At 44.7% G+C, this 24,293-nt stretch overlaps 1 protein-coding gene across 1 annotated transcript in view; it reads left to right on the top strand.

The window, feature by feature from the left end:
- The window catches only part of PLEKHH1 (pleckstrin homology, MyTH4 and FERM domain containing H1), a 380,707-nt gene that overhangs the window by 239,484 nt on the left and 116,930 nt on the right, over positions 1–24,293 (top strand). Inside the window, exons 16-21 of the mRNA XM_085627151.1 lie at positions 5,275–5,454; positions 6,143–6,251; positions 13,646–13,758; positions 18,755–18,931; positions 19,755–19,852; positions 20,656–20,833. Of these exons, the coding sequence (XP_085483277.1) occupies positions 5,275–5,454; positions 6,143–6,251; positions 13,646–13,758; positions 18,755–18,931; positions 19,755–19,852; positions 20,656–20,833 (855 nt within the window). The remainder of the gene's footprint in view (positions 1–5,274; positions 5,455–6,142; positions 6,252–13,645; positions 13,759–18,754; positions 18,932–19,754; positions 19,853–20,655; positions 20,834–24,293) is intronic.

Here is a 24,293-nt window from a genome sequence, read left to right as displayed (position 1 = left end):
ACTCCCACCCAGTCAACAGATCTGGGTTTGATCCATCACTGTTCTTTAGCCCACTCTGCCACCCCAGTTCAGACATGGCCATATGCAAATCAGTCTGACCCTGTGCCTCATGGGAACAGTCCAGCCCGAACTGTCAAGCCATGCCTTCCCTGGACCGGAAACAAGCTTCCTAGGACCGGTTTCTGGCATTTCAGCCGTCTTCAGCCAGGCTTGCTTGAATCCAGTGGCAAAGTGAGCAAGGGACTCACGTCTGAGCATACCCTGCCAACTTATGGCGAACAAAGCGGTACAAGAACGATGGATTTAACCCAGATCTCTTGACTGGGGGAGAATGTCTGCATTGTCAGCATTCCGTCCATCAATTGTTTGTTGTAACACTAGGAATGATGGCATCTTGCATACTAATAGTCCCTTACGCTTAGCACGTCAGTGGAACCAGGCTCAGGGTAGGTTATCGGATCTAGTGCTGGTGGACAGCCGCACCCATTGCTCTCTGCAGTGGTGGAATACACTAAATCTTTCAGAAGGGCGGCCCTTCATCAACCTGGTTCCACAGATAGTGCTAACAGCAGACCCATCGCTTACTGGTTGGGGAGCTCATCTCCAAACACATACAAATTAGGAAATGTGGAGCCTGCAGCAAAAACAGCTCCACATAAACCATCTAGAGCTGCTAGCAATTTTTCTAGCGTTCAAAGTGTTTCAGGTTCATCTAGTAGGCAAAGCTGTCTTGACCCCATATAAAAACAAGGGGGGACACCCTCTCTCCAGCTGTCACAACTAGCACAGACCATCTGGAGATGGGCCATACATCACAAAATGTTTCTCCTGGCAGAACACCTTCCAGGAGTAAACAATCAGATTGCAGAACTGCTCAGTCATCAAAGACAACAGATCCACGAATGGGAACTCCACCCTCAAGTTCTCCTCCCATTCTTTCAAATGTGGGGCTTTCCAGACATAGATCTGTTTGCCACAAACCTAAACGCAAAATGCCCAGACTTCGCATCCAGACATACACACTCATTGTCCAAGGGCAATGCACTATGGATAAATTGGTCAGGGATGTTTGCCTACGCTTTTCCGCCTCTCCCACTCATTCTATTAGTGGTTCGGAAGCTCAGACAAGCGTCCCTGACATTAATCCTAGTTGCTCCCACATGGGCTCGACAACCCTGGTTCACAACCCTGTTGGAGCTCTCAGTAGGTCCTCACCAAAAACTTCACTTCACCCCCAATATGCTCACTCAGAGCCATGGAGAAATAAGACATCCAGATCCCAGCCATCTCAACCTTGCGATCTGGCACCTGAAATCTTAGAGTTTGGCTACCTTAATCTTCCCATACAACAACAATCCTTGGGTCTAAGTTACCTGAACAAACAAACCATGCAGTAAGGCACTATCAAAACAACACTATGGGAAAGATCCCTTTAGGACGAAATCCCTCACCCACCTATGGTGGGGTGGCATGCTTCATCATTTGGGATTCTCCTTCCAGAGGAAAAGCCCTAGTTCCTCTGAGGGCTACAACCCCCTCTAACTGGATCTACTAGATCCTCCGAAGGAGATTTCTAATGTGAGTGAGAACGCAGCGCAAAGAAAAAGAATTAAAGTGAGTGAAGTGATATTAAAACTGGCTAGAGAGAACCTAAGCTTTATTCGTGAGTGCTCGCTGTCAGGATTAAAAAACATTGCACCTGCGATATGTATTTAAAGCGCACGTGTAAATTGGTGGATTACGGTCAACATGTTTCAGCCGTGAGGCCCCTAATTCGGACCAGGCTTTCTTCAGGACTACTAAAACGCTACTGCTAAGTGAAATGTGTGACAAATAAAAAATACGTTTTCAAAACGTTTTATCAACACCCGGAACCAAAGGTACTTGCAGTTCCTGCTCAGTGAAAAGTAACAGTACCCGTAACTACTGGGTATGTTGCAAACCTCAACCTGGCGACAGCTCAGAGGAGAGGCACCGCTCTCTCCGTCAGTACCCCGGTCCGGTGGAGAAATCTTTTCCCTAGGACCCCCATTTAGTGTTTTTATGTAGCTACCTTAATTTTCTGCCAGACTGTATAAATATTATAAAAGAGGCTATACATCCTACCACAAGAGCATGCTATGGAGCAAAGTGGAAGCGATTTGTGATATACTGCAATAACAATCAAATAGATCCACTGGACGCTTCAGTTCTAAACATCATTTGCTATTTACTACATCTGCAGCGTTTCAATTTAGCGTACTCTTCAATACTTCAATACGCTTACATCTTGCTGCAATAGCTGCATACCTACAGAACAGACAACACCGGTCTCTTTTTAGAGTGCCTGTCATCAAAGCATTTATGGAGGAACTTAAAAGAATCATTCCTCCAAGACTCCCACCTGCTCCAGTGTGGAATCTCAACATTGTCCTCACCAGGCTAATGGGTCCACCCTTTGAACCATTGCATAAATGTGAAATACAATTTCTTACTTGTAAGGTTGATTTCCTCATAGCTATCACATCTCTGAGGAGAGTGGGTGAGCTATAGGCACTAACCATAGAAGAACCATTCTTACAAAAACATCAAAACAAAGTAGTTATGCGGACCAACCCTAAATTTCTAACAAAAGTCATGTCTGCCTTTCATATCAACCGATCTGTTGAGTTGCCTGTGTTCTTCCCTCAACCAGATTCTGTGGCAGAATGTGCTTTACATACTTTAGATGTGAAAAGAGCTATTCTTTACTATATAGAAAGGACAAAACCTTACCACAAAAAACAACTATTTGTTGCTTTTGCTCCACCACATAAAGGCAATCCAATATCAAAGTCAGGTATTGCAAGGTGGATAGTCAAATGCATTCAGATATGCTGTGCAAAAGAAAAAAGAACTTTAACAATTCCCCCTAGAGCACACTCCATTCGCAAACTAAGGGCTTCTATGGCATTTCTAGTAAACCTACCCATAGATGATATCTGCAAAGCTGCAACATTGTCTACACCTCACACATTCACAAAACACTATTGTTTAGAGGGGTTAGCAAGACAGCAAGCTAGTGTAGGCCAAGCAGTTTAACATACACTGTTTCAAACCACTGCAACAGCTACAGGTTAGCCAGCGCTTTGGGAGATAATTGCTTTTTACTCTATGCACAGCTTGTGATATACAGCTCACATGCCTCAAACGGAAAATGCTACTTACCCAGTATGCATCTGTTCCTGGCATGTGGAGCTGTTGAGTCACATGTGCCCACCCGGGTACCTATATCTGTTGCAGTTTTACATCTTACTTAGATACATACATACATGGACGTCTCTTACTAACTCCATTATCACCCTCTGCGGCAAACAATCGAACAGTGGAGTCGATGCCTATGCGCACTATCACTGAAAGGAGGAGTCACCTACCTCGTGACTGGAAAAGACTTCTTCGAACAAAAACAAAGTGCAAACATCCGGACCCAACACTAGATGGTGGTCTATGCACAGCATGTGACTCTACAGCTCTACATGCCAAGAACAGATGAATACTGGGTAAGTAGCATTTTCCTTTTTAAGGGTTTACTGTAGGCAGCAAACCCCGTCAGGCAGCCAACACCTCATGGACCTCTAACCCACATTTTATATATTATTATTTTTTTAAATTTATTGTCGGTACCACAGTACAGGTACGTTTACCTCCGAGAAACTTGTGCAGTACTGTGAGTTCCTGGGGGTTGAAGCGGGCCAAGCTTGTTTGGCTGTTCCTACATGAGTACAGTTGTAGCTTACGGGAAGGGCTGCGCTGGGTCCTGCTGGAGTACTGCAATACCCATGGCACGAAAAAAAAAGGTTTTTGACCCGTGCGGTTGTCCCTCTGGTGTCACTGCGCAGCCTTCTTGTATCTTTTTTTTGGGTCAGGGCACAGGGATTAAGTCCCACATGCCTGAAAAGGCAGCTGCAAACTTTTTCTCCATGTTGCGGCCAGGTACAGTGGTACTGAAATGGCCAACGGGAAAACAAGCTCCCTCTGCAAATCAGAGGGCAATATTTTGGAAATTTGTCAGTACTGCAGAACTCCAGCAGAGCTAACTGTCCTGTCATTTTATTTAACCTGCAATGACCACCTGAGCACCTCAAATTTGCTGAATGGATTTACAGAAGATCACAAAAAGTACACTTTCTGAGTAAAGTTTTAACTTCATGCCAAAATTAGTATCATTTTGTTCACTTGTTTTTTCGGTATCAACAACCGAAGTTTCCAATGGGAATGAACATGATAAATGAACGTTTTGGGACAACCTCTTTCTTGGCTTACGCTTGACAGATCATCCAGAAGCTTTCCAGGAAGGACCTGAGTTGGATAAACTTTATCTTTGTAAAATCTTTTAGAAACTCTGACCAAACTAGAACTACATGAAACGGAGAAAGAAACCACGGGGAAATATACATTGAAGAGTGGAGGGAAGGAACAAAAAATTAGGTGAAGTGTGAAGAACATAAGAGGTACCAAGAAGGGTGGCCTTCCCTAAAAATAACTAAATGACGAGAGGCACTAAATAGTTATTGATTTTCTTTCATTTCAGACTTTTTATTTTACTATTTTTATATTAAACCATGTTCAAAAGGCAAAGTCTCTTGTTTCGTTCCCACTTATCCTCTTTTCCTCCTAACATCGATGTAGGTAGATAAGGGGGTAACGAAAACACCGAATAGTAAGCACTTTGCAATTTAGAGGCTAAAATGCCAAACAAGCAAATGATCTTAAGAGGACATTTAAAGAAAGCGGTGGCACTTAGTGGCTGGTGGATAGATAGACGATAAATATCAATTGTACACAAAAGGTACCGGTAGGAAAAACAGTTTGATAACGTGTCAGAACCTCTGAAGGTCCCTGGTTCCTGCATGCCCTGGCACCATTTGTTCATCCCCTCATGAGGTAATCACCTCTGAAGATGAAGACTAAGTTTATGAAGCGAAACAAGACATTCCTAGGACAAAGAGGACTAGTCCACCAACACCTATAACAAACAGGACTAGTCCACCAACACTAGCTGCAAAACAAACCCAGGGCTATCTATTTTTGATACCCACATACCTGATTTGGACCAATGGCTAAGAGATGCAAAATCTTCAAACCAGACCCCACACATTGATCTATCTCTGTGTTTTTATCGTACTAAGGCACCTTCTCCCTATTGTTACACAATAAATAGTTTTGCTTAATGAATCCATTATCTTTGTTTTTAATATCCATTCATGTACAGTGTAGAAAGGTTCTCATTCTCTGAACGCTGTTCTTTTTTCCCAGTGTCCCTTGGGTCGACTGCAGATCCGGGAGGCAAAAGTGGAAGAGGTTGACCGGTCCTGTGATTCAGATGAAGATTACGAAGCCACGGGACGTGGATTGCTGTCCTCGCATTTTACATTGGTTATTCATCCTGTGGACCAGAGTCCCACATACCTCCTTATCGGCACCAGGCACGAAAAAGTAGGTAGAAATTTACTGTGATGTTTTAGAGAAATTTCCTCCTTTGGTGTTGCATTTCGGCCTAAAAACCATCTTGCTCAAAACAGAATTTGTAGAGTCTCTGTATCTTCAACAACAGAGGATCAAATGAATGCAACAGGCATTACAGCCTCTAGTGGACAATTTTCTACTGAACGACAGGACCATCTCATAGGACACCTAATCTGTCATCCATTGCATTTCAAACTCACAAACTATCACATTATTACACTTAACAGGTTACAATTATACAGTCCATCCACAGGTCATGCAATAGATAATTTGCACTAGACATGCCCTCATCTGTCTCTCCTGAGCACTTCAATATTACTTCTGCACATCCTTGTCGGGGGCACTAGCATCTTGTCTCAGTCCTCCTTGGTGCGATCCAGACCAGGCCCCCAATCTAGCATTTTCTTTAGGTCTATCCCTATTCTGACTTCTTAGGGTCCGTCACGCCTGTATGGCTCACTGGGTATTTTTTTAAATTATATCAGCAGCTATTAATCTTCAAAACACTGCTGTGTTCTGATTGCAGACATACTGCCTGAAACAGAATTCAAATAAAAACAGAGAACCCAAGACATGAGTTCATAGGCACAGAGGCAAGGTGCCGATTTTGTTTTCAATCAATCTTTTTCTTGCTTCATTTTTAATCTGTTTTCTCAAGGACACCTGGCTTTACCACCTAACTGTGGCGGCGGGAAGCGGCAGTGCCAAAGTGGGTACCATGTATGAGCAGCTAATTGGAAAACTCTTAGACATAGACGGAGACCCTGGTGAGTATTCAAATACTTATTATGACCATAGACCAGTGCTGCTAGATGTGTAATGTTCCTCTCCAGATTCATTTATTCTGACTGGTTATTTCCCTTTTTATTTATTCTGTAAACTTTCTGGGGTACCTGCCCTCACAACCATAAAGCCCCTGTCAACCCACATAACATAATACTATAAGCAAACTTCCCACTACCCAGCTGTCTGTTGCCCGACTGCAAGTACCCCAGAAAGATTACAATTGGCACTGCCATATGGGGTCACTTGAACCGGTACGGAGGCTGACCAAGCAGGGGTACAACGTTAGTGGGACAAACACACGACATGACAACACTAAAGTTCACTTCTGTGCTCTAAGTGTGATGTCAGACCTAGGACCACATTTTTCCTTCCACTAGGAGAGATACCTCACCTGGAAAGACCAGAGTAGAATTTAGTCTTGTCACTTCCTCATATAATATTTAAATAAAGTAGGCACTAGGAGGCATCACCAAACACACAGGTACCACATTTCTAAATGTCTAAACATGTAATGCAATAGCATTAAAGTACTGTTAAAAAAAACAATAGCAAGTTTACATTATACTAGCAGGCCCGGACTGGCAATGCCGGGCACCGGGCAATCCCCCGGTAGGCTGCCAGGGGTGGGGGCCGTTTTTTTGGCCGGGGGGGGGCCGGTTTTGTTGCTGGGGCCGATTTATTTGTACGTTCAGTACAGTAGTCACTTACTCACTGTGGCTGCGTCTCACTCGCTCCTCGATCCGTGCGGGGCAAAAAAAGCACAACTATCATCAATCTCTGGATTCTCTTAATTTCTCCCTATCATCTGTTCTGTATAAATAATACATTGGAGCAGAGCAGCACCATTTACTATGGGGCGTGTCGCGCGCGCCCAGCGCGCGGATGTCTCCACCAACGCGTCTGCGCGGTCTCTTCAGTTCACCCACATTAGGGTGGGCGGCTGGTGCTGACATGCGCTTTAGGGCTCGCGCAATAAAAAGTGCGCGTGACCCGCATTCCAGAACTAAGCCAGAGACTGAGACGACGAATGGCCATCTCTCGGCACCCCATACTTTAATTTATTTCTAGCTAATTTACTTATTTCTAGCCCCTGCTGTCTGCCGCCCGCCGCCGCAGGTGAGTCACTGACTGATGTCATTTCCGACTGTTTTGTATTTTTGCAAATTGCAATTGCAATCATATTATTCATCATGGCACCGCACTGTGGGTCGGGCCGGGATGATTAAACAAAAGGTAAAGGCCACCTCCCCCCGCCCCCCAATGCCCAGGCCCAGGGCCTTGGCCTATATCTTTTGTTTAATCCCCGGCCCGGTTCTGCGCAGATAGGCAGCACAGCGCACTCTAGCGCCCTGACCCCCGAGTGTGGAATGTATTATTTGTGAGCCTGCCTGCTGTTGGTGAGCAGGGGCCAGGGCGGACGACCTGGCTGCCAGAGCAAGGTGGTGGCTGGCTGCCTGGCTTGAGTACCATCTCGGCTCGAGTCTGGCCGCGGTGCCTGGGCCTGGCCGGCCCCGACTCCCCGAGCCGAGCCCGAGCCCGAGACACACACGGAGACGAGCACAGAATGATTAAGATAGAAGCCACTCAGAGAGTCCGGCTAAAACTGGTTACCTAAGTTGCCCAGTTGTTCCCTTCTTCCAAGATGAGTGTTCTTCCGTGTGATCATATTGCCCGGATGGTCTAGTTTAATGTTATGTGGATTGCCTTACGTACTTCGAAATGCACACCCTGTAAAAACCGTGATTAAGTTGAGGAGGGAGAAAGCATGAGAGGATTGTAACTAAATCCAACGCATGTATGACCAGGATTTGTTTTCTTCCATTGCTTGCAGGCTTTAATTCAAAGTGATATGACGAATTGCTTCTCCTACAGTTCCATACATTCCTTTATCTGTACTATAGGAACTTGACGATCTGACGGTGCAGCCATATATCTCTGTCACCAAACACGGAAGAGCATGATTTGGAGGCAGAATGCTAAACTGTCATGAGTCACTAATCACCCCCCCCCCCCCCCCCCCCCTTGACATCAAACCGAAGATAAACACCGGCCTTCTACGAGTTCAAGGCGTGACATAAGTTACTTCACAAAAATGATTGTACTTCTGAACGGAAGTTCTCAGATCCCCATGCACTATTAGACTCCTACCCCTCTTTTGCTGGCAGCCTTTTGGTTCCTACTGCCACGGCCCACGGGCCTCCCGCCGCCCCAGCAGTGCAGCACTGACCTCAAACCCTGATGAGCTCAGTCAGGTCAGATTCTGTGAAAAAATGGGTCTTCTTTTCGTCAGGGTGTTGTCTGTTCGTGTGTGTGTCCTACTCTGAGCAGGGCCAGGCCAGCTGAAATGTTCCGAGCCAGCAGGCAGGAGGATACCTGTCGTGTTCTCCCTTTGGTGGCGCTGATCTTAGGGACTCTTGGGGGCTGTAACTGGGGCGAAGGTTGGGGTCAGCACGTCTGCTTAAAATATATTTTTCTGAAAAATATATTTTAGCAGAAAACAGGGCTTTCTAGTGTTTTTGTTGTTTTTTCTCTACACGAGTGAGTCCTTTTGTTTTGTTTTCCACTGGCCACTGGTGTTGCCACTGGCACTTGCCGCTTAGGATAACGTGTACATTTCTAGGAGCCCTCGGTGCATTCCCTTGACGCTGGCTCAGTTGGTTCGTGACCCATATTTTTTTTAATTGTCCGGATTTCAGTCCGGATTTCACAAGAAAGGAGTTTGCGCTGTTAAAATGCACTTGTGTGTTCAGCGGATGGTTCACTTCTAAAAGATGCAATCGGGCCACAGGGACGGTAGCTGCAGTTCCTAGTGTGCAATCTGACAGAAGTTTTCGAAACAGACTTGCTGTTTTATAATACCCAATTCATACCAATATGATGTTTCTATTTCAATGTCTAAGGAACAGATTATCCAGCTGAATAGTATTCGTGTTTTTTGGCCTCAGAAAGCTGAAAAGGCCGGGTCTGCCTTGCATCGATTCCAATCTGTAACAAATTAGCTGCACAGAGTTCTCTACAGAAGGTGCAGTGTTAGGCAAATAACATCATCAATCCTCTGATGACATCACAGAGTTGATCTCTGATCCCAGTCCAAGCCCTTCAACAGCCTCCTACCTGCTCCTAAGGGCCTAGGGTCAGCAAGGGAAAGATGTGGAAGCTAGAACTGCTACCTCACACGGTGTGAGCGTGTGTCACACTATTGGCTCCCTTCACATGGTCACCCGGGGAAGAGCTGTTATCATAGTGCTAGACAAGGTGAGCTGGAAACCCTTGCAAAGAGCAGCCTTCCAGCTTGTGTGTGGAGGTTCTGCATTGCTGACGTCCATAAAGGGGGTTGCAACCTCCCTAGGAGATTAGTGGTAGCCTCTGAAGCTTTTGCTAGAGTTTTAGGGGAGAGAGAGGTGTGGCTCTCAGGCTAGTCGCTAGCCAAACGAACCTTGTTTATGTCCCCTCCTCCTCTCTCTTATAGTGAAAGGTTTTTTAAGTCGTCCGGTATGGGCCACTTCACACACTAATAGGCCCTTTAAAACCCTCCTTAGTTTCTATGTCTGCTCCTGCCTCCTTCATTAGCCCTGGTGCAGGGGTAGAAACCAACAAGGGCAGTGTCACCACGAGTTCCCAAGGGCAAGCCAGGGGTGGGAGCTGCTACTCCTGGCCACCCCTAACTGAGTTTCATTCTTACCAGCCTCTCTGAGATAAGGTACCGTATTTATATTAATTCACCTAAAAACGTATGGTGGAGATCAGCATTTGCTATATAACAACAAGCAATGACACCATTCAAATCACTGTGTTTTGTGCTAAAATACCAAGCTCATAACAGCAAATCTCACAGTGGCTGCTATGCAGCAAATGAACTCGAGTTTTGAAGTGTTTAATTACCAGCACTAAATTTAAGATTTAATAATACTGTGCTTTCAAAGTTAATTGGCATAAATCTTAATTGACTTGAACCTTAAGCATATATTCTGCATGCGAATTTCATAAAGTTATTTGGTTGGCTCATCTGACAAAAATGAAATTGAAGATGTGAAAGGAGATGTATTATAAACAACAGTTAAGGCTCTCTGTTAAAATAAAGGCAGGAAGGCGTGGAATTGCAAGTGAACATTGTCGGAGCCATTCTCACACAGCCTTTGGGTACTAAGGCATTGCAGCACACAGAGCATAGAAGAAAAACAATTGGGAGCCAGACGAGGAACAAATTGTGCTGCAGTGATAAGGCACCGTGACTTAAGAACGATGGGTGGTTCTGGATTACAATGGCACATGGATATGATTTTTAAAACATGGCATGTGGTTTAATAGACTTAATATTTAAACTGAGAATGTTGCCAATTTTGCACATATTCTTTCCAGCTGCCAATTTGTTGCTATCTCTGAATAATTGTAATACTGATCTGTTGAGAATGGGACCAGATTTACCATAGCACACTAAATGCTCACCACTGCGACCTCCCCACACACACAAGATCACTGAATTGTACTGATAAAGCAGGAGATAATTGTATGTTATGGTTACAAGGCCAGTGTTGTGTCTAAAACCCAGTGACGCCATTAAAGCCAGGAAATGCTGGGGAAGAGGAAAAGGAAAGGGTGGAATAATGGAAATTTGGGGGAGAAAGTAGGGGGAGATAACAAGAAAGACGTCCTGTTCACTCATAAGCTTGATAAAGGATACATTTTGCCCTTTAGGAGGAGGTCCATGTACACCGTTGCACAGTAACCCAGGTCTGTGAGGTGCAGCACTCGTAGATATTTCGGGCAAGAGAGTTCTCAAAATGCATTTGTGAGAAAATTCACTCAGGGGCCCCACTGCTTCTCAAACTATTGCGGCTGGTGGTTTACTGTAGCTGGGATATTTTCCATGATCAGGGTGTGGTACAGGTTGAGAAGCCAGTCGATATCTTCCGGCATGTCGCCCATACCCCAATGACCGTTCACTGTTTGCATGTGAATTACAGATGCGCATGTTGTAGGCGTTGAAACAGCTGGGTGGAAAAGGAGAAGCTACAGAAAAAGTCCCAGCGCCATTAGCACATGTAAAATGTTTTTTTAGATACATATTGTTCATATTAACTGCTGAGACATGGTTAGATAAGTCCCTGTCGCCCTCAGATTCCTCCAAATTAAAATCCAGTTGGATCTGCGTTATTACATCAAAAAGGCCATTTTTGTTGGCTCTTAGGGCTCAGTGCACTTTACCACCACTAACCAGTCCTAAAGTGCTTGCGCTCTTTCCTTTCAAACATGGTAAAATTGGCTTACACCGAATTGGCAATTTTAATTTACTTGTAAGTCCCTAGAAATATGGTTCTACATGTACCCAGGGACTGTACATTAAATGCTGCTAGTGGGCCTGCACACTTATTGTGCCAACCCACTTAAGTAGGCTATTTAAAGATGTGTCATGTCAAGGCCAGGGCTTTTGTGTTAATTTTTCATGCTTTCTGGTTGGGTGCCATTTGAGACATTTCCATGCCTTCTGGCAGCCTGGGTGCTTATGTGTGACATTTCCATGCTTTCTGGCCTAGGTGCTTAATTATGTGTGCTATTTCCATAGGTTGTGGCCTCAGTGACCTGGAGCTGGAGGCTCATGTGTGACATTTCCATGCTTACTGGCCTGGGTGCTTCTGTGTGACATTTGCATGCTTACTGGCCTAGTGTGACCATGCCTGGGTCAGTGCCTAGGTGCTTATGTTTTAAAAGTTAATACAATCTAATATGTAATGAAAAATGTGTTGAAAAATGCTTTGTTTTGGCCTGTCTCCCAAATTTTCTTGGGGGGGACAAGTTCAATCCCTCAAACTCCCCCTAGTAGTGGTTGCTCACTGCGCTTGCTCGCTACACACCATGTGGGGGCTGGTCTCACTTTTACTTTGTTCTCTCTGATTCACTACTTTTGTCTATTTTTGGCGCGCTCTGAAAGAATGTTTATTGGTACATATGACTGGGTGGGTAACCTGGTGCTCTTTAATCATCTACTATTTACTGTGCTTTGAAAGTTGATACAATTGAATAAGTAATGAAAAATGTGCTGTAAAATTCACCATTTTGGTCTGTCGTTTTCCAAAATTTTCTTTGGGGGAGAACCCCCCCAAACCCCCTAGTAGCTGTCGGGATCGCTCGCTGTGCTAGCTCGCTACGCGCCGGACGGGGGCTGGTCTGGCAAAATTTGCCAGGGCTGCTTTCAGTTCCCAGTCCGGCCCTGTATACTAGTTTCAATAATAGAATTGGTGTTAAGATTCACTTTAGTAGATGGGTTCCCTTTTGATTATCACCCATGTATAAAAATGAAAATACACCGTGCTAAGAAATGAGAATCTATACATTGAATACAAACTAAAGACCATTTATGTGAAAAGGGATTGCAATTACATTCCAATTTACATTCAAACAAAGGAACAAGGAAGAGCACTCTTTTTATATATTTTTTAAACTGAAAACCTGTATAAAAACAGTTCTCTCAAGAACAACACTTACAAGGAATAACTAGGCAATATGTGCAAGCACTGGCAATGTCGATTGGTTTCACTTGCACATGGAGCTCTGATTAAAACATTTAAAAAGCCCACTACACTGCCCAAAAATAAAAAGATTGCTTGTGCAGAAAATGCATTTATGAGAACAATAATTTAATGTGTGGGTCTGATTTATGTTTCATAGTTTTTATTGAAAAAATCAATTTCAAATACTCGCTTCCACACCCACCATGCACCTCAAATTTTCTGATCCCTCCCTTTCTCATTTGCCCATTGGGAATCTGCACTATAGTGTCCTACTCTCATATCGCTTGTTGGCCTTAACACCATCACTACCCTATAGACATCTCTCTTTATTTATGAAACCTAGTACTCTCAGTCTCGAGGCAAGTGAGGCCTCTGAAGTCTCAGATGATATAAGTCCTTCATTCGCAATTTGACCCATTTCAGACCCAAGGTGCCGTATGCTACTTTCTTGTGTCACATTAGCCTTTGTAGCCATAAGTCAAATTTCTGTATCCGATCCTCCCCTCTCCTCCCCCCGTTATTAAAAAAACTATGTGTGCTTCTAACAGTAGGCAAAATATCGTCTTCCATGGGGCAGAATGCAGTGGGTTGAGTGTTTGCCCTGATTGGCCTAGGATCACTGTCTCAGTGGCTTGCTACCTATAGCTAGTCTGACCCAATTCATGATGTCTGAGCAGCACTTTTCTAGATATGGGCTACTCTATAGGATATGCAGATCTCTTCTTTCCGTAGTGCATGCCTAGCAAAATGATTTGCTCTAAGAAAATCATCCTACCACTCAGATGGAAAATAATGTAATACCTTACATTCAATAAAAACATTGATGTTATCCTTTACAGTGTGTTCATTGTGTTTAATCCCGGCAGGTTCTCCCCTGTGGAAAAACCCAACTCTGTGCTATAGTAAGGATGGCCTGCAGAGTTCCCTCACTACCCTGCCATCGGAAGCCCTTCAGACGGAGGCATTGAAGCTCTTCAAGGTAGCACCATTTGAATCTTAAGACAAGCGACATTCTGGAGCTGAACAGACAGTATTTTAATTTTTGCACCCACCTAGGCCAAGAATGATTATAGAAAGAGATGGACATAAAGCAAACAGCCTGTACCTCCTGAAAAATATGGCACTTTGTTATTGCCCTGACCGTGTTTGAAGTGATATTCCCAGGCCCCATAAACCATCCCATTACCACATTAAGGAAGATGGGGAACTAGGACTGCTAACACGTCCTTTTTTTTGCCCTACTCCTAAAACCTTGCCCTCAACTGTAATAAAACTGTGCAAAATGTACCCCAATTGACAATACCTTTAGCACCCCCTGTAAGTCCCTAGTAAACGGTCACCCTGGTACCTAGGGCACGGGGTACTAAAGAAGACCCCTAAGGGCTGCAGCATAAATTGTGCCACCCTTAATAGACATTGTGCACAATCGTTCGCATTACTATGTTGTACAAACATCTGTTTAAATACGTTTTGTAAATGCAATATCACCGATAACCCACAATATGTGCTTTATATGGTAAAACACGTTAACATATGTATATCTGCAGTTCAAGATGACCCTGGAAAATTTTGAAAAACGCAATAAAGATATTTTTTTAAAAAAAATACGTTTTGCCACCCTTGTGGAACTCTTAGCACGCACAGGCTGCTTGTCTTGGTGCAGACAAAAGTGAAACACAACATGGCACACATATCTGTGTGTCATGCCCACAGACACTGCACGCAGCCTGGGCAAGTCACCCCAACTGAAGGCCTTACAGCCCTACGGCAGAGTGCACCATAGTGCTTGTGTGGAAATATCTTTATGAGCAGATATGCCCATGTACTGGTCAGTTCAATTGCTTCCAGTACAAGTGACCAGGGAAGCCATTTTAAGTACATGTACTGGACACTGGTGAAAACGATTTCCCCAGCCACATGATGGCTTCACTGAAACCCAAGATGTTTGGTATCGAACATCTCATTTTAATAAACTCACACTGATTCAAGTGATGGATTTATTAATGCATGCACCCAGAGAGCAGCTCGGACGTGCCCCCTGAAAGCCTACCAACGACTAGTGTGCTGACTGACTGGTCCTAGCCAGTGTGCCACAACAGACAAGTTTCTGACCCTCCAGGGGTGAGGGCCGTTGCTCTGAGAAGGTCAGGAACAAAGCCCACTCGGGCCGCGGGTGTTTACACCCCCTTCCACAGGCTGACCTGGAATTAGCATTCCAAGGCTGGGAGCTTAAAATAGCCCACTGCATTTGGTATGCGAAGCTGGCTTCCCTCACAGGAGAGGATGCCAACCCCCCATGTCCAGGGCCTATTTGGTGCCTGGACAGGGCAGAAAATTAGTAGTCAGAGAAGGTGTGTTCACCTTCAAGCTAGTTCCATCCTTAATGTGGGGTACCTGATGGGAATACGAAACTCAGGAGCCTGCCATCTTTGTGATGGCAGACTTAGGAACACTGGGACAGTGTTATGCCAACTTCCCACAGGAAGTTGTCATAAGGGGGCTTAGTGACACCAGAGGTAAGTAGTCCACTGGCTACTGCCCTACACTCCCCTAGCAGCTGTAGGGGAGTGTAGGGTAGTGATGGATTCGGTATTTAGGGGATCCCCTGGCACCAGGAAAGCAGTTCCTGCTGGCCTAAAAAAAGAGCAACGAAAAGCAAGAACTGTGGAAAAAGCAACTGTCTTGGCACAAACCCTGACGGCCTGTTCGCTGTTTCTGAATATTGTGCCAAAATCAACTCACCCTGCAAGCTACTGAGCCTCCAAAAGCCTGGGAGGACTGCCAGCACTTTTGCCAAGACTCAGGAACTCCCGTGGAGCAGCGGAGCTGTTCCCCTGCACCCTGCTGGTACCAAAGAAAGAACTGTAAGGACTTCAGACCACGTAAACCCGACACCGGCCAGCACCTCTGCACTCGTTGCTCCAAGCCAGAGTTGAAGTGGGTTAACGGTGCCAGCGTGGTCTCTTAACCCTCCAGAGAAGAAGCCCACCTTGGGTTTGCCAGAAGGGTACTCTTCAATGCCTCTGGCAGCCTCCTTGATCAGTACTTCCCCCCCCCCCCCCCCCTCTTCCCCCCGCCCCTTTAACACGAGAAACTAGGTTGTGAAAAATCCTGCACGCCAAGACACCTCTGCACCGACTCACCTGGCCCAAGTGGAAGTGGACTGAAAGTGTCTTCATGTCCCAGAGCATTGTGAGGCCTGATCCTCCTTGTTGGTTCAGACCAACTGGCCTACCAGTCCAAACCTGCAGCCTCTTTCCAACCGGACTGATCCCCATTGATTAGCATTGGGCATCCGACGCTGTATTGCACATCTGCACCTGGCCGCACCAGTTTCGCCGGGTGTGACCTCTTGGTGCTGCCTTGGACCTAGCCCTTTACTCACCTTGAGTCCAGGAGATTGGTCACGTAAGAAGCTGTGATGGAACTCTATGCAGTATTCGTTTTTCTTCAATAGGACAACATTGCAGCCTCTGAAAATTGCACCAAGTGTCAGCTTTTGAAAACTAAAAGTATTTCTATCTCAAAACACACTTACCTGATCATATTGATTCTGGTACTTAAATATATATAAAGATACGTGTTATTTTTAATAAATTGGTGTGGAGTTGTGTCGATCATTTATTGACTGTGTGTGTATTTGCAGATGTCTGACACTGCTCTCTGATAAGTCGCTGCTCAACCACACTACCCCCTAAAAGAGCCCATGGAATTGCTAGAGCAAGCCCCTGTCCACTCATAAGAGAATACCTGGACTCTTTGCATAGTATACCTCTTTTTGGTGTAGTATATAAAGAGCAAGCTTCCTACAATTCCCGTAAAGGACTGCATTCTATTCTGCATTTTAGCTTGTAACACAGTCATTCAGCCCCACTTGTCCAGATCATTATAATATAGTTGGTACTCTCCTAGACAAAGTTACTGTCTCACATTAAAGATGGAAACGAGCAATTTACTTTCTAAATCAAAACATGCTACCATGGTTATGAGCTCTGCACGCCATGGTATTTCACTCTGGGCACAACTAGAAAATCTGTATATGATAATAACTTCATTAATTTGGCTAAATAATGCAGTAAGTCATATTATTATTAGTGCCTAATTGTATTTATTTTTAGTAAGATAATACATGAAAGAAATTAAGTCTGCAATAATGATGACGTTTGCTCTTTCAAGATTTCCTATTTTTTTGCTAAAATTAAACAAACTTTAGATTGCAATTTATATCAGGAATTAAAAATGTCATAAAAGTAGCAGATCAAATAGTCATATAAACATGCAAATTCGCACATGAAAACCCACTAATCTGTGTCAGAAAAAATACGAAATCCTAAAAGATGTCAGTCTAAGTGAATATTATGGTACAATCCAAACCCACTGACATTCACCAATTAGGATTAATCAACCAACCATCATTCCCAAGCAACTAGAGTGTTTTTATTTGGAGTTTTTAAAACCTACTTTAGTTGATAATCTTGTTGTCTCCCATAGCATCCCTTAAATGTTGTCATTGTAAAGAGATGTGTGCGCATGTTTGTGTAAAAAAAAAAATTCATTAAATATTTTTTTCACTACATATAAAATAAACTGAAACTACATGAAAGAGACTACATAATACATCTATTTCTTTAGGTGCTCTTTATTATTTAAACATTATTTGTGTGCCTGAAACACTAAGGGGCCGATTCCGATCTCGCTCGGAAGGGCTCTGAATGCGATCCGGCTGGAAAAAGTACGAGCCGTACGCGTGTTTTCCGTCCGACTCGTAGAGCTGTATGAGCGAGCAAGTACGATGCGAGCAACACAAAATTCGCCGACTGAATCGTTTCCGGGTCCGAACAGCTCTGTACGCCTTGTCCGTAAGCAAACCGTGCCGTGCAATGGAGGCAATTTACGACCGAGCCAGTACGATTCGGACAGCCGGATCGAGTCGGAGCCTCCGACACGTAAAAGCTCCGGGAGGCGGTCTTTGGGGGTCCGCGCCGGACCCCCCTTCACCCGTAGCCTTACGAGTCGGTCACAGGGGGGGGGCCCAAGGGACCCCCCTACACGTGCATGTAAGGTGCGGGTGGCACAGACGCGTCCCCACTGCAGGAGGCGCACTTGTGCGCAACGTACCTTTTTCATCAATGGGAGCCTATGTACGCGTTGTACAACAGGCTCCCATAGACTTCAATGGGGCTCCGAGTGTCGGTCAGCGCTTGTTCGCATCGTACTCGAGCGCTCGGAGCACGAGTCGGTCGGAAAGCCCTCCCGAACCGAGTCAGACGGAGCCTTTTCCCAGCGAGATCGGATTCAGCCCCCAAGTTTTATATCTGTAAGTGTGGCTCGTAGACACTCGGGAGTAATTCACAACTAAGTATGGAGCAATTTACATCTACAATTAACAACTACTACAGACTTTGTAAGTCTGGTACTCGGTTTTATATTTCAAACCATACTGGTGCAATGGAAGCAAAAACCAGTACACAGTATATCAGATACCAAAACTCACATCTTCAGGAAGTCAGCAGGTGTGGGGTAAATTGCTTCTAATGATGACGGTGCTCCCCTCGTCCAGTTTTCCATGGTAGAATCTCCTCGTTTCCCTCTGCATGCAACAACTCTCATCTCAGACGAAGAAGAGGGATGTAGATTAATGATCTCACTTGGTCTTCGCTCGCTTGTCTTCATGCTGTAGGAGCCGTCGCACACCATGTGTTAGACCTAACATTGACGAAGACCAGTTACGTTCAGTCCAATAAGCAAATTTAACTGAACAAACACATCCACACGATGCAAATTATATGTCCCCTTTTCATCATGCAGAATTAAAATAAGTGAATGAAGTAAATCATGCAATAAATAAAAAGATGAAATAGCTACATCATTTTTAAATATACATGAGATGCTTCATTCATTGTATGATAAATGGTTGCTTATGTACATCAATTTTGATTTTCAGTATTTCGAAATCCACTTTTGTTTCCTTGTAGTCTTGTCAGCTGTTCATCAACGTGCCCTTGGAAGCCCCATCCATTGATTATCACGTGTCGCTAGCACAGACGGCATTGCAGGTATGCATGACGCACACTGAGCTGCAGAATGAAATCTACTCCCAGCTGATCAAGCAGACGAGCTGCCGCCAGCCCCAGAACCACTCAGTCATTCAGGTGGGTGATGCTGCCACCAGTACTCTCTTGCAAACATGTTTAAACCCCAAGGTTCTTCATTCCACATTTCATAAATGGTAACTTTAGTTTTCACGACATCCTTATTCACAGAGTTGTTGGCGCTCGTCTCGTGTCAGGTTGTTTCATAACCTCGAAATGTCAGTAATCTGTCTGATATTACCTAAAGTGCCTTTTATTGTGTTACTGGCATATCCGAGGAATTGATATATTAGTAAATTATTTCCAAAGCATTTCTTGGTAGTCACAGCCTGCTACTACAACTTGGATTCTGTAGCCATCTCAAGTATGAACCAACTTGCAGTAAAATATGACACCTGTGAGGAAAGTCTAAAGAGAGCAGCTTGTGACTAATCCCTTGGAGTGCTGTGTTTAATATGAAATCTGTTTTGATCGCTGATTCACAACATCTCAGACTTAGACTGTGGTTCGTTTGTGATCAGTGAGTTAAGGTCCCTGTTTGTTCATTGATACACATGACGTACCGATCAGAGTTAGCTATGATTTTACTTTTTACTGCAATCTAAAAATAGTTTTTAAAAGTTAAATTACAGATTGTTCTAATGTAATAGGGCATGTATTAATTATTATTCTGGTTATAAAAATGAATTCAATTATAGGTTATATCAGTAAAAATTTGTGAAACATTCAAGTAAATGTCAGTAAATTAAATTCCTGACTGCTTGCATGCATGCAAGCGGAGAGATGACTTATTGCTTGCCTACCCTGGTCAGTGCCTTTAGCTACTTGTCTAATTAAGTGACACTGAATTCGGTACCTTGTTCTTCTGTATTTATCTCAACAGTGCTGGCAGCTGTTGGCTCTCTGTGCCGCCCTCTTTCTTCCTCAGCACCACTTCCTCTGGTACCTGAAACAACATCTGCAGCGGCATGCAGATCCCAGGTAACGGCGCTAATTTCCATTGATGTTGTGTATATACTAGAGACTGTCTCCTAATTCATTTTATGTCCAACTAGATCTTTCTGACCAGCCCCCAAAAAGGGTGAAATCAGTCTGTGATTGTCATGAGAAAAAGCTGCACATTTTTAGGGTGACAGATGCACTGAGATAGTCAAAACTCTGAAAGAGCAACTGAAAACGTTGCTTGTAGACAGGTTCCTCAAACTGAAGTTAAACATCCACATGCAACTCACATGGCAGCTGATTTGTCCTCTGTGTAGTTTGCAAAGGTAGTGGAATATTGAGAAATGCATTGGGGTTTCATTTCTTGCCACATTTGAGGGTGCACCCTTCTCCATAGTGACCAGAAATATTAGCTCCAGATTTCCCTTCTCCATCCCTGTCAGGCTTCATAAAATCCAGACATTGGTTTCACTTCTTTTAAATGGAGAGCTGGGCATCAGAAACCCCCTTTTAATTGGTCACATAGATCCTCATGCCCCCTAATTTAATCTGCAGAAAGAGCTGGGGACAGTGCACTGAGCTGGCAAAATAAAGCATCAGAAACATTAAAATGTGGTCAGCAAGTATTTGTGATTCATGCCTGATCATGTTGAGCTTCTGTTCACAATTTTGAGCAAATGTCAACAAGTATCTTGAGAACCATTGCTCACATAATTCATTTGTGACTGAGGACATTGATCAGCTAGTTTTGGTACCTTCTTTTCGTATTGTCTCTGTGTCACATATTCTGTCAGCTAAGTGAGTTTTTGAAACTTATCTTTTGTACATTGCCTTTTGATTAGAAGTGAAATTGGCAAGTACTCCATCTACTGTCAGCGATCAGTGGAACGCACATTGCAGACTGGGGACCGCGAAGCCAAGCCCTCTCGGTTAGAGATTGTGTCAATTCTGCTGCGACATCCATATCATCATTCTCTGCCTTTCAGCATACCAGTGCACTTCATGAATGGGACCTACCAGGTGAGTCTATCAGAGGCAGAATGTCCGAAGCTTACACACGGGTTCAAATGATTTGGGGGTCACTGCGCATAGTGACATAAGAGCCGAGCCCTTGACTAGTGTTATTGACAACATAGACTACAGACAGGCATAGTATATTCTTCCAAGAATGTACATTTGTTTGTTGTAATTTAAAATCAGAGGCTTTACATTGTGTGTTTCTCAATAGCTTATAAATGCAATTGAGTTTATCAATGTACATTTCTCTCTTCCTTTTTGATTTACATTAATTGCATTTGTTTGGGGGTGATTTAGGGGTAAGAACATTGTCAGGTAAACTCCGGTGGATCTGGGAAACATAGGTTTTGTGTTGTACTTACCTTAAAGTAAACTTTGGAATTGAAAGGGGTGACTGCACATTATGCACATTTGTACATTTGTATAGTATTCTCATACGAACAGTGTTAATGCATGATGTAAGTTATATACAGCACATAGACCAATCAATCAACATTTCTTTAACACTTTCTCATTTTTTGCAACAAAGTGAACAAGGGTTTGAGAACCACTATATTGTACATTACATAGCAGGGGGTGGTACATCAGCTTCATGCAAAGGAGACTGCAGCAGTAAGAGGTGTTAATATGCACAAAAAATTACTAAAAAACACATACCTCAGAGATAGTACTAGCATACATAGCAGAGCTCTAATCTATGAAACAGTGTCCTGGCTAGTGGGATATGAAGAATGTTCAATGAGGGGTGGGTTAGAGTCTTGGCTTTGGGCGTCAAGTTCCAGAGAAAGTAAGTAGTCACGGAGAGGTTGCCAAATATACTGCGGCTGTGCAGTGGGAGATTGTAATGTGGAGTGTACCTCACTGTCACATCACAATATATCATACTATGCAACTATGCTGTAATAGCAGGGCAGATCCCGCTGCCCCAAAGAAGCGCTATTTATCTCCTCGCCAATAGCAGGGCTATATCAGTAAATCTGCAGGAACTCTTAGAGACGTCAGCCACATACCCCAGAAGTGCCTCCAAAGGGGCCGGCTCAAGTGTCGTTGATATCATGTGTGACAGGGTGTCAAACACGCCCGTCCAAAAAGTAGAGATGGGGGACAGGTCCACGTCCGGCAGGGGAAGTCTGCCTCTGGGGATCTGTATTTGGGTCATGAAGAGGACCTTGATGGATCAATCTTGGCCGAGCCAGCGGGGATGGTGTATGATCTGTGCAGGGACCGAAAGAGGATTAATTTATGATGATGGTTGGGGGAAACCAGTTTAGTCTGCGCACAGCAGTAGGACCATTCTTTATAGGTGAAAGATTGAGTTTCCTCCAGACCTAGCATGTGGTAGACATTGTCTGAATGTTTGAGGGTTCTAGTTTGAGGCCTTGCGGCAATAAAAACACAAGGGGGGGTCGCTCCTGCTAAATCATGCTCTGGTTTAGCATAGGGTATGCGAGCTTCTGGGTGAAACCAATGATATGCAAACTAGTTCTGTGCTACCAAGAATGTATCTGGAAGTCGGGGACAGCGCACCCTCCCTGAATGTAGGGTAGGATGAGTGTTTCCCAGTTTATCTGGGGTCTGCAACCAGCCCAAATCAATTTAAGGAGTAGACACCGCAACAAAAGGAAAAAAGAATTTGTCAAAGGTATAGGCATGTTTAAAAACAAATACAAAAATCAGGGAGAATAACCATTTTGATAAAGGCAATCCAGCCTGCCATGGACAGCGGGAGCCAAATCCATCGATCAGTCGGAATTGTGGATCTATCCTTGGCGAGACCATAGTTGAGATAAATCACCTGGTCCTTTTCACTATGTAGGGTTATTCCCAAATATTTGGTGGAGTCTTCACACCATTTAAGAGGGTATTCACAGGGTGAGGGCCTAGTGGCTTCCTTGAGAGGGAATAATTAAGATTTTGGGCAGTCAGCATGCAAACCAGAGCGACAACCAAATCTGATAATTTCTTGCAAGGTTAGCCGAGGGATTTCAAATAAATAACAATATATCGTCCGCATACATAGACTGAAGCAACGGGCCAGGTGTCAATTGGAGACCACGGTAATTGCGTGTTCGAGGCATATGAGCTGCAGATCACACACTGAGGATAAGATCGCCATCTGGTGTTGGGCTCGGATGATTGCAGGTTGTTGTTGTCTTCGGAAGAAGCCTTTGGTCACGAGGTTGGTGACTCCTCCCCTGGACAACAGTGCGCATGGGCATCCACTCCATCGTCAGATTGTTTTTTTCCGCCATTGGGTTCGGATGAACTTTTTTCCGCTCCAGCAGAAAACTTCCAGCAATCGATTTAACTCTTCAATCTTCTTTCCATCGACGTCGAAATCATCTCGGACCGGTTCCGGAAGCGGCTGATGGACAGGACACCCTTCAAAAAATGCCCCCGGTGTGGAGCGAAGTTCCCCCACAGTGATCACCACGAGGTTTGTAACCTCTGTCTGTCGCCGGAACACAACGAATCGACCTGTCCAGCTTGTTCCGCTTTCCGTTCCAAGAAGACCCTCCGGGACAGAAGAGCTCGACGTCATATTATGGCCAAACCAGCTCCAGAACCGGAGGACATCTTTGCTCAGGACGTTCCTGAAGATGACACCGAAGATCTCGAGATCGTGTCCGAGGCCGACGATTCCGATGACCTCATCACTCCAGGGCAGCGTGTGAGTACCAACCCCCCTGCCCCTGCCCCATCCAAAAAGACATTGGTCAAGACTCCGCCAGCTGGGCCCAGTCGCGACCGGAAATCCTCTTCAGAAGCCCCGCCCTCGGGCCCGGCTCCGAAGACATCTAAGCCTGTAGGTGGCTCGGGCTCGAGCAAACCTCATGTGATTGTACCTATAACACCTTCGGCACCTAAAACTCCACTGTCGGCACCGAAACAGGCTTCAAGACCGAAATCTCCTTCGGCACCAAAACGTTCCTCGGCACCGAAGTCTTCACCGGCGCCGAAACGTTCTTCGACATCGATGCCTAAAAGTCCCTCGGCGCCGAAAAATCCATCGGCACCGAAAACTACGTCCACGCCGAAAAAAGTTCATAAAGACCCGAAACGGTCATCACCGCCACCACCTTCGGAGCCAGATGAACTTTTTCGCCCAGATCCTACTCAAAAGCGGATCTACATCAATCCCGAAACCGGACATGTGACTGCCGTCCCATACAAGAAACGGAAGCTGGACATCACACCACCTCCAGCTCCCATACGGAAGAAGGACTGTGCTACTTCACCACTTCGTCCTTCCTCTCCTTTATTACCTCCTAACCCGTCCCCCCTCCTCCTCCTCCTTCTCCTTTACCTTTACCTTTACCATCCCCCTATCATTCACCTCCTCCACAGGATGATAATGATGACTTGGGGGGAGGGGCGGACCCTGATTTATTTAATGATCCTGTTGATCCAACCGACCCTTTTACGTTCCCAGACACAGCACCCGTAGATGACTGGTCTTATC

This window comes from Triturus cristatus, chromosome 9 (assembly GCF_964204655.1).
Source record: "Triturus cristatus chromosome 9, aTriCri1.1, whole genome shotgun sequence".
Classification (NCBI taxonomy): Eukaryota; Metazoa; Chordata; class Amphibia; order Caudata; family Salamandridae; genus Triturus; species Triturus cristatus.
The sequence above is the reverse complement of the archived record's forward strand: the minus strand, read 5'-3'. Positions and strand labels throughout refer to the sequence as shown.